The sequence below is a fragment of the Pygoscelis adeliae genome, unplaced genomic scaffold, assembly GCF_000699105.1.
Source record: "Pygoscelis adeliae isolate BGI_AS28 unplaced genomic scaffold, ASM69910v1 Scaffold298, whole genome shotgun sequence".
In the NCBI taxonomy this organism is placed as follows: Eukaryota; Metazoa; Chordata; class Aves; order Sphenisciformes; family Spheniscidae; genus Pygoscelis; species Pygoscelis adeliae.
This window is the reverse complement of record NW_008825303.1, coordinates 2,262,407-2,273,692: the sequence shown is the minus strand read 5'-3', so window position 1 is coordinate 2,273,692 and position 11,286 is coordinate 2,262,407. Positions and strand designations below refer to the sequence as shown.

The window sequence follows — 11,286 nt, the reverse complement described above, 5'->3', positions numbered from 1 at the left end:
AAAAATTCTTCATGTTCTTTTAATAGCTTGCTATCATACATGAGCTAGGACCTCTGATCCCAACTCTCCATTTTCTGGACTGTTCAGATAGTAAATCCTAGATCTTTCCTGGCCTTGTTGTTGCAGCTGTGAATTTAGTCTCATAGAGAAGAGTGTTTTCCTTCCCTAAGTAGGTTCAGATCTGACTAGAATCCCTCAAGAAGCATTTAATAAGACATCTTCCAGTGGGTTACAATACAGTATAGGGACAGCTGGGCAGAAATAGTAGGTTTCCCAGTGTAAATTCCAAGAACAGATCAGTAAAATTGCTGTCAGTCAAAATATTCAGTGGTGCAGCTCTCCCTCAGGATCAGGTAATGGTACACTGTCTCTGCACCAGGTATCTGCACTGCTTCAGATACCTGCTAGCTGCTGTTACGTGTGCACCAGTTGTTGTAACTGAGGCAAATCCATGGGGTCGGGGTGTGACATCCTCCCAGGAGAACCTGCGGGCCAGGGATATGTTTTCCATTTTAAAAGGGGACAAGATAAACTGAGCTTCCACTTCGTGTTATATCACAGTGCTGCTGGGCCGGTAATCTAGTGGCATATCTTGCCAGATTAGGGAACTACATACAGGTGTATGAAAAACTTCTATATCCTTGTGAAGACAAGGGTATCTTGTTTTCATCCTGGCAATAGCTATCATTAAGAAAATAAGCTTAGGAGTGCTAACAGGAAGATAGGGAAAGGCAGATTTTGCATGAGATAAAATTAAAGGAATGAAAGTATTACTTATATTAGATTTGCTTTGCTTTTATGAAGTTCTGGTCCATTCAATGATGTCAAATTTCACAGCTGTCATCCCTTTCTCAAAAGAATTAATTGTAAATGGTTAGGCACGGGTATGTGGTTCTTGTTCTACAGTGTTGTGTATGTGAAGAAAAAAAAGCACTTGAGAATGCTGTTACTTTCCCAAGATATTAATATTATAATAAAACAGATCTCTCTCTTGTTATTTTTAGCCTGAAAACATTATGCTTCTAGACAAGAATATTGCTATTCCGCACATCAAACTCATTGACTTCGGCCTGGCTCACAAAATAGAAGATGGAGTTGAATTTAAAAACATTTTTGGAACTCCAGAATTTGTAGGTGAGTGACCGACCCATTCCTTTGCCTCGTATTTCAAGTTCCGTGAGGAAGTTGAGACTTCTTTTCAAAGTTAAGAAGTGAGGGATAGAGGTAGTTTCAATTTCATTTGTATCAAGGTGACCTAAATCTAGAGGTTTACTTTATTTTTCTGGAATAGTCGAAAGATGCTTTCTATAAACCACATGTGCTAATCCTGTGAGAGTAGGTTGCTGTCAAATAAATATTTAGAGATGTAAATTCAGGATTGAGATTGTGAAACCCTGCAAATACAAATTATAATTTTTTACTTGTGGCCTGGGGCAAGTAAGCTCTCTGCATTGTAGTACACGATTACATGGGTATCTCTATCATTGCTTTCTCGATAAAACTGCCTCACACTATATACCTGTTGAGTACAAAACCCTCACCTCCCCTTACTTTTTTCCACCTGATTCTCTTTTTGTTACTCACTGATCATAATTCTAACCTGTCTCACTTGGATTTTAGGTTAATCCTACTCCTTTCTACTAGTTTCAGTTAGAGGTTTTAGGGTTGGTTTTTGAGGGTTGGGGAGAGAATTGTAATTCATATTCCAGTTAAACACAACTGTTACAGACACCTTTTTTCATCTCGTTACCTCACCTTGGTCTTTTCTCTTGCATGCAGTCTTATATGGGGATGTTTTCCAACGAGAAAATGTTTCTTACAAGGATAATAGCATTTGACATGGATAGCAATGTAGTCTGGCGTGTAATGTCAATCTCTTGCCCCAGGGCTCTTTCTGACTGGCCATTAGAAACTAGCTTTAATGGCACCAGTTAAAAACAAAACAAAAGCCCAGATTCTTAGGGGTAACAGTATCCTTGGGAGGTGAAATAATTTGTTATTTGTTATAATTTGCACCGTAATTAGTGTATAATATCTGCTTCACCCTTATTCTTGAGTTGCACTGTGCTCCAAGTTACTCTACGTAATCTCTTCTGAACACCTGGAACTTGAATTCCTATCAGGGCTATAACACTATAAACAGTGCATCCTGTAACTACCTTTTCTTTTCCCATCCCCGCTTTCTCCCTCTTGGTAATTCTTGACCTGCTACTCAATTCAGCCTGGTAAAGATTTGTTACCTCAGTTGCTGATGTTTGATTAAATTTTTCTTACAGCTCCAGAAATAGTAAACTATGAGCCGCTTGGACTAGCTGCAGATATGTGGTAAGCTTTTAACGTTTTTTTTTTCCAGGTTGCTCTACTATTACTTTTTCCCAGTTTGCTCTGAATAGAATCCATTCTACTGCAACAAATTAAAAACAAAACAGAAAACTTAAGTGCAGTTAATAACGTTGTTCTGTCTTTCAATTTTTTAATGCATTCTTTTTAATTAAAAGATAAACATTTCATTTTGCAAAATTACAATGAAAAACTTCAATGATGGCAGTTATAGAGTTAACAGTTTGCCACTGTCCACTGCAGAGGAGCACTCTTAAAAGAAAATACGTTCCTGCAGTGCTTGTGACAGCTTTATTTATAAGAGCACTGCATGCAGAGGAGACCTGTGTACTAATCTGATCTGCTGAGAAGGCAGGCAAAAGAGGTCACCCCCAAATAAAACATCCTTGCTTCTATTTCTTTGTATTTCTGATGTGTACTGTATTAAATACCTGCTAGAGTAGAAATACATAGAGACTTCAAATATCCACGTTACTTGAAGTTATATGTAAAATTCACATTTTCCCTGAAACACCATTCTTTAAGAGAGATATTAGCAGTTATCTAAAGCCACGATGGCTCTCCTGCCTGTATAGCAGCTACTATTGGCTTTTTGATATTGTGTACATCAATTGCAGGCGTTCTACATGACCTGTATTCTTCTTAATCTCCTTTGTTTTTTAGGAGCATAGGAGTCATCACCTACATACTGTGAGTACAATAGATTCACTCCTGGAGAGGTGTTCTTAAAGCTCTGTTGCACTAGTACAAAACAGCTCTTCCCTTGAGTCATTTAAGAAAGGAGCTGCACACATGGGGTGGGCAGTGGTAAGGGCGGAAAGAAGAGGGGCATTCTGAGCAGACGAAGAACAAATATCTCTAGCATCACTGGGCATTTCTGCTTCTTATGGGACCTCATCAGCTCCAAATGGTAGAGGATGGAAAAGCCCAAGTGTATTGGTTGCTCATAGAATGACTATGAGCTACCAGTGTGTGGAAAGAATAGAAACAGAATGTGTAATAGTATCATTTACAAGGTGAGTTATTTCAGGTGAAAACAGGGAACTTTTAATTGCTTGTAAAGGCAGCAGTCTAGATTACTATGCATAAATACGGTCACCCATATTTAAAAAGGTGAATTTAAGCTGGGATAGGAGCTGAGAAGTTGACTCTGGGAACCGAGAATTCATCTTACAGGAGAAAAAAGGGCTTATAAAGCTAGTAAAGCAAAGGCTGGTTGGGAATATCATTGCAGTCAGTAAGCACAAGGAAAAAAAAAGATACTTCTTAGAAGAAAAGTGTGTCAATTGGTGATGAATAAATAGAAGTAGGAAATTATGACAAGCTCAGACTCTCAAAGAAATGAGATTCCGTGGGCATCCTGGGGACAAGCAGTCGAGAGAGTTTTAAGATGGAGCTTGACAATTTGTGAAACTGCTTGTGTGACAATGGATACATGCAACGGAGGGACGGCACTCATTGCTTCAAGAATTCTTTCCTCTGGTTTGATATGAGAATTACAGAAGTGGTCAGGGATCCTTGGACCTAACTGCTTCCATTGAAATCAAGCTCCTATGACTGCTAGGGAGCAGTACATGGTGGATACTGCATGCTTGGAAATGTCTCACCCTAACATCCCTACTCTGGGCTTCTGCTGTTCCTTATGACACTCAGAGGACTAACTTGCCGCCAAACTTAAAGAAGGTGCACTCTAGTATTAGAGGGATTTGCACTACACAGCTCAGGGCTCAGTACAAGTACGGAGGCTTGAAGGGGAGGCATTATCTTTTCAGTGTGGAAAATAAATGTACTGGAATTAAGTCCACTCTTGGGCTATACCCAAGGCTTAGACCCCAAAAGCTGTAAAAGAGCTATGGTCTGAGAAATCAGATTCAGTGTAACAAATTCCCTTCTGTCCTGTGGTGCAGAAAAAGATAGGGATGCTGGTTGAGCCCAAGCTCAGGTAAACGGGTTTAAAATATTGTCCAGACCCTTGCTTTTTATTAGCACTTTGGTCTTCAGTGACACGTGTACTTGACAGGACATTAAACTTTGTAAGTTGCTGTTTATGTGTGTTCATAAATGATGAGAGGAAAACTTAGGAGTTGAAGATAAGCAGGTGGGAATACTTACCATGGGATTACAGTGGTGCACAGACAGCCAGGTGCTCTCGAGGTTTCTCAGTTGCGTTGAGAGTTCTGTCCTGGGGGCAGAATAATGAAGTGGGTTTCTGTACTGTATCCAGTGTAGGAGATCTGTGTTACCTGGTTGGCTAGTAATGATTGCCGTAGTAATTAAGGTTGAAAATTGTCTCCCTACAAATGATCAGAAAAAAAGAGCATGCTTTTTATGATGGGAGGGGTCAGCTTGCGTGATATGCTGTGTACTAGAAATTTGTATGCCTTTAACTAGTATTGCCTGTTAATTTTAAAGCCTTTTGTTCTGAAGAATTCTGAATAAATGGGGTGTGTTTAATGATACCGCCTACTTTAGCAAACATGGCAGCAATCAAATGGATGCCATCATCAGGTGTAGAGACCAAAATGCCTACAAGACCTTAATTCAGTAACCAGTGGAGTGATTCACTGGGTTGTAAGGGCGATGCCTCTATTACTGAGGTCTGCTGTTAGATTTTACAGGCACTGAGTCAGGATATGACAAAAGTCATTTGCATTAGGTGTTAGGATTTGAGAATCCTCCCATTTCACAGACCTCAAAACTGAGTCCCAAAGAGGAGGAAAAAAAAAAATAATTCAGAGGCAAATAGAGTACTGTTGGCTTTGGCTTCCAGCGAAAGGCCAGCAGGTGGAGTTACAGCTGCTTCATAGCACAGTTTTGCGAAAGGGAAAAGAAACCAAGGCTCTAGGGCAGGTTTCCAAGCTTTAGTTTTGGAACAACGCTCGTGGTCTGTGGCGAGGTGCCTGGTTGTAGCCTTTTTTGTGGCTAACAGAAATGGAACAAAAGCTTAAGAGGGAGTATGTAAAACCTGTTAAGAAATGAGATTGACTGTGGCTTATGGGGCGAAATTTACTGCATCAAAGACAACTGGAGGACCTCACTCATGCTGCCTTGCTGTGTCAGCTGCTTTGGCGTCATTGTATGATTGTAGAGGGAGAGGAAACACTCAAGTGTTTATTCTGTGGGTGAACCAACATATGGTAGCTGGGGACTGGGCTGAATGGCCCAGGTGGTCCCATCTAAGTTTCTGCTTACCCCCAAATTCCCAGTCAATATGGTAGTGACAATACAGACAGGGTAAAAGGTCTGTTGAGCAGGATCAGGTAAGCAAGCAGTTTAGTATTCAAACCCTCAAATTAGATCCCAGGAGCTTGCTATAGTCCTGTTTTGAGCCTGCTGCATCCTGAAACTATGCTATCAAAGCTAGACATAATAGATAAGCATAATAGCCCAGAACATTTTAAAAAAGGGATGAGATCAATTTCCTTGGTATAAATAACATTTCCTGTAAACCAGACTTTTGCAAGTCAGCATCCCTGTGGATTGGGGAGGGAGGAAGGGGAGGGGAGGGAAGGCGGAGCAGGAGGAGTCTGCAATGAATCTGTTCTGACACTTGAGTTTTGTGGAGCAGAGGTAAATAGTCATCAAAGATGAAGGTCATCAATCACAGTTGAGAGATAGGCAAAGCAGGATGAAAGTTTTTTTCTTTCTAAGTAAAGATTGCTGAATAGCATTTTATGATGATGATGTCTCCATTATATCCTTGCAGTTGGAGCAGAGTGCCAACAGCATGAAATTTTGCATTGTTCAGAAACAGTTGGATTTCACTGCAGCCAAAGTCCTTTTGTTTGTGGATTTCTTTTAATGAGCAGCATGGCCCTACCTCTCTGGTGGAGTTGACCCCTAGGCAAGACCACGCACCTGACTTCTGATCACACATGGTGTTTTGGTTCCAGCTGAGAAAGGTCTCTTGGCTGAACCTGCTGTGCAGGGAACTTGTCAGCAGCTTTGCAGACAGAAAAGGAGTAGGGGCAAGGCTTTTCCTACCCGAAGAAAATCTACATAAACACTACTTTATCTGCTTGAAGCCAATGGAGGCTTCTGCCTGGTAGTGTTTGGGGGATGGAGACTCTCCTCAGCTGAAGCTTTTTCTAGTTTGATTAGCAATGACTTCAATGAGACACCTAGGAAAGGAGAATCTGTGCATTTCTGTCTGTGCGCACACATTGGTGCTGCACTAGAGACTTTCAAGATGAGTCTGACTCATAACCACAGATGTAGTGAGCCACAGCTGGACCTGTTATTTCCCACGTGGCATGGCTGCTATAACACGAGATCCACAAATGTCCTGAGAGTATATTACACACTGTAATTTCATTAGGGGACCTCTGCTGTTTATTTTTCCAATTGATTCGTCTTTCTGGCTTATCTAGGCTTAGTGGTGCATCGCCTTTCCTTGGAGAAACTAAACAAGAAACACTTGCCAACATCACAGCTGTGAATTATGAATTTGATGAAGAATTTTTCAGCAATACCAGTGACCTGGCAAAAGATTTTATTCAGAAACTCCTGGTGAAAGATACACGGTAAGTAAAAATTCAGAAAGATCCATTTGTCTCTAAGATAAACCTGGTGAAACGTAGCCTCACGAGTAATCTGCAAAGCTTTCCCTGCAGTGTGTATTGCCATTCAAGAGCCAGACAGGAGGCAAAGTTCTGCTGCTGTGCCCCTAGTTAATCACTGCACCCAGAATCCCTAACAAAAGGAACCAAAATCTCCTCAATTAAATTTCACTTTCAGGACTGAATTCTTGCCTGAGTCAAGCTGGTACAGCAGGTTGTAGGGAAGGGCTGAAAATGGTGTGTAAAATCTCTAGTTCTGGGTAACTACCACTCCAATATTTCAGTCTATTATGAACTACTTGCAAGGAGGTGACATGATCCCAGAATATGCTCCCAGTGGTGCAAGGGCAGAAAAATCTTCACATGTGCTCATAGTGGAACTGTTCCTTAAGTCTCTCTGCATCTGTTGCAGTCACCTAGAATCTGCGTGACAGCTATGCAGGTCCTTATTCCCAGTTCATAGGAACCATAGACCTTTTTTTAGTTTTTCTTGCTTTTAATGAAGTGCACACAGAAGTAGTGTCTCCTTCCCCATAACCCTATTTGTCCTGGAGGGAAGTCAGGCCATTGCAGTTCTTTCTAATGGCTTCATTAGGGGACAAAATAGGTATTAGAGAGAAAGAGGCAAGCTGTTTGGTCAAGATTTCTGCAAATCCTCAGGCCTTAGAATAGGTTAGAGTAGGTGGGGTTTGACGAGAGGTTTGCACAGGTCTAGCAACCTCCTTTTAAGAAAGGACAAGTCAGTGATATTGATATTTGTCCCATGTACAGAGGCAGTCCCAGTGCAATGCTGTGTTTCTACCTTTGATTCTCAGTGCTCTTAATGTGCTGCTCACCCGACTGCCACAATGCAGAAGGAAGTTAGGACTGATCAGGTTTGATTAGGTTTGAAGTATTCCTCTCTGAAATGTTGCTTTCAGGAAACGGCAGCTCCTGCAGTGATGTAATATTGTGTTCCAAAGGACAGTTTTGATATAATTAATGTTGTATACCTTGATTCAGACAGTCATATTAAAGGTGCATAGAAAGGATTTATTTTCTAAGCATGTAGGATAAACAAAACAAAGTAATGTTTTAGCACTTTTTATGGAAGGATACACAAAAATACAGGTAGATTTTGATCAAGTAAGAATTAAAATTGTGTGGAGTGAGGACAGCTCCTTACTGAAAACTACACACAAGCAGTATGCCTCATGGAGAAACATAACCCTGAAATTTGAGAGTTAGTCCTGGCATTATTTTGATAAATGCTTCATATGAAGCCTGGGAGAAGTGTGGGTCAATGGACGTGTGTACAAGGTATTTCTCATTCAAGTCTGTGGGGGTTTATTGTGTTGTTTTTTAGGAAACGGCTTACAATTCAGGAAGCTCTGTCTCATCCATGGATAACGGTAAGACTGAATAAAGAGACAGGCCTTGCTTTTTACCATGAGCAAAGCAGAGATAATACTCTTACTCTCATTGGTGTGTTAAGTGGAAAACTGTCCCCTAAGTACTTTGAGACACCTAGGGTCTCTATGAGATGCACTGGCAAGAAATTGGTTGGGTCTGACTAAATCCTTGGATTTCTGCAAATGACTTCTTTTATTATCATAACTTTCAAAAAGAGGGGGACAAAGCTTTGATGTTTGTTGCGCTTACATTATTCTACATTAGACTGTGCTTTGCTTTTTTCTCTGTTTGCATGCACATATACTACATCCTGGGTTTAGTGCTTTCTTGAGTTGAGAGTTGACTACAGCCAATGTGGAAAACATAATTTCTCTCAAGATACAACTGCTGTAGCAAGTGTGTTGATTTGTGTGTCTGTATATATTTTTTCATCATAAACATTGCTTGCTTTGTGGATAAGTCTCTTATTGAAAATACATTTAGCTAATCTCAGCTTGACTAATGAGGATGTTTGAAATTCAGTTTTTGCTCTGCATTGCACAAAACATTAACTGGAGTGTTTTGAGGATTGTTGTTTTTCCTCTTACAAATATTGATAGCTTTGAGATTGTTAACTGCTAAAAATTAACAGGAAAATAAATTGCAGCCCTGTTATTTACACTTATCACATCGGAATGAATGCACATCACTTGTCACATTCATTTTTGGGTTTGTGTGTTTGTTTTTGGTTTTTTTTTTTCCTTTTAATCAAATGCATGAAGGAAAATCTGTGGGAGCAAAGAATCTCCCAGCATTGTGGAAGTTCAGGCTGCATCCTTTGTGTAGAGTTTCTGAATTACTGCACTGTCTTATAAACATTCAGTAATATTGGTTCCTCTGTCTGACGACTCACCAGCTGAAAGAAGAAACAAAAGTCCAAGAAAACAAGAAGGTTGAGAACACACAGCTGAAGACAAAACGCCTGAGAGAGTACACCATAAAGTGCCATTCGAGTATGCCTCCCAATAATACCTACATCAACTTTGAGCGCTTTGCCCGAGTAGTAGAAGACATTTCACTTATGGAACGGGGTTTCAGCACTTTGGCTGCATCCCATGATTCCTTGCAGGAGGATATTGATGCTCTGGTTTCCATTTATAATGAGAAAGAAGCTTGGTATAAAGAAGAGAACGAAAGTGTGAGGCACAAGCTGTCTCAGCTGAAGTATGAATACCGTAAAATTGAATCACTGAAAAGACATCTACAAGATGATATCAAGACTGTAGGCGCTAGTCTTACAGGCATAACCGGGAAATATGCTGATCTGCAGAGTCAGTATGAATCTCTCAGTCAAGAACTTTCTGAGGAACTCAAGTGGATACAGGATTTAATGAGTAATTTTCAACTGGAAAATGAAGCCTGTGTGAATGGAAACTTTGACTCTGTTTTCAACAAAGATATTAATGAATCGCTAATGGAGCTGTTAAATAGATCTCGCTGTGAAGAATTCCTTGCAGGGTTGAATCTTGATGTAGCAGAATCAAACCAGTAGTGTTGTAGATCAGGTTGGGTGCAGGGTTTGCCACCTGTTTCAAGGTACAGCAGGTTAAAAAGTTTTCAGTGCATAGATTCTACACAAAAACATCACCTAGAACTAAAATAGAAATTCTGATGTATTGTATGAGATGCTGACCAAAACCATAAACTCCCAAGGGTTTGTACCGTTGAAGTTGTTTTCCCATGTTCAGTGTCTGAACTTACAGGAACTAGATTATCGCAGTGGTATGGACTCATCTGACCCTGCAGCCTTTTGCATTGCCTATATCATACTTCATGATATATTACAGTTCCTGAAGATTACTCAGTAACTAATTTGCAGTAAAGAGTAGGTCAGTCTGTACTTACTAGAAGCTGGGTGCCTGGAAACTAATAAAAATCTCCTGATAGCATCTTTGGTTGGATGAAGGAAACAGTTGTGTAGACCTGCTGCATGCAGGCAGCTCTGTAGACCATATGAGAGCAATATTTGCAAAGGTTAAATCTGTTCTGTAAAACAAAGTAAGTGGTGTAGTAATTTAACATTTAGCTAGTACTGTGGAAATTCTCTGTGAAATGGCTGCTGATGAAGAAAATTCAAGATTATTTTTCGGCCGGTTATGCAGGGTGAAATCTTTTACCATCAAAGGTGTTAGCTGTTGATTAATCCTTTAGTTTAAAATTAAGCTAAGTTTCCTGTCCTATACCAAAGAAATCCTATTCAAAAGACACTACTGTGAACTTGTAATGAACTGATCAAATAACTGTGTATGTAATTTTACACTGCAAATATTAATTTGTGAGTGATAAGTGATAACATAGACCTCTGGTTTGCTTTCTACAGTAAAGAAGATGACAAAGCTACAACTAATTTAATCTATGGTGTGGGATTTGAGACTAGTGTTCTTGCTGTGAAGATTTTTTTTTCTTAAGTTTTAGAAAGTAAAAGAAAAGTTGGCCCAAACTTAAATCTTGCCCTGCTGTCTTGTATTTCAAAGAAGTCATTTGATTATACTGTATTAATATGCACAGATGTACCCATCTCGTTTCTGAACACAATAAACAGTTATTTATCAGGATGCAACTGTTCCCTGATGGTGTAGTTAGTGACTGAAAAAGAGATGTCAAGCTTCTGTGTACTGAAAAGAGTTGCCAGCCTAGGTTCTGCAGCTAGTTTACAGCCCCTTTGCTTAGCTGTATGAATTTACTGCAAGGTGACTGTTACGCAGCTACAAGAATCAGTGAGATAGTAGCCAGGCATCCCTGCACCACTGCTCAAGTCCGTCTAGAGTGGATCTTTACATATATATATATTAGAGTATGTCTTTCACTGCCCAGCCTCCCTCCTCCTTTTCCAGAAAAGTTAATGACCTAACTAAATTGAACTGTTGTTCATAACGTTATTAAGAATAATGTTTCCTGCTTTGAGATAAAAAGATAAAAGCATACTCCTCATCCAATCTGTGTAGAGTACAGTGGA

The 11,286-nt window shown here is 40.0% G+C and overlaps 1 protein-coding gene across 1 annotated transcript in view; it reads left to right on the top strand.

The window, feature by feature from the left end:
- The window catches only part of DAPK2 (death-associated protein kinase 2), a 46,866-nt gene extending 35,988 nt beyond the window's left edge, over positions 1-10,878 (top strand). Inside the window, exons 5-10 of the mRNA XM_009330058.1 lie at positions 1,005-1,134; positions 2,277-2,325; positions 3,004-3,030; positions 6,711-6,863; positions 8,245-8,290; positions 9,187-10,878. Of these exons, the coding sequence (XP_009328333.1) occupies positions 1,005-1,134; positions 2,277-2,325; positions 3,004-3,030; positions 6,711-6,863; positions 8,245-8,290; positions 9,187-9,822 (1,041 nt within the window). The 3' untranslated portion in view covers positions 9,823-10,878. The remainder of the gene's footprint in view (positions 1-1,004; positions 1,135-2,276; positions 2,326-3,003; positions 3,031-6,710; positions 6,864-8,244; positions 8,291-9,186) is intronic.
- The last annotated feature ends 408 nt before the right edge of the window (positions 10,879-11,286 follow it).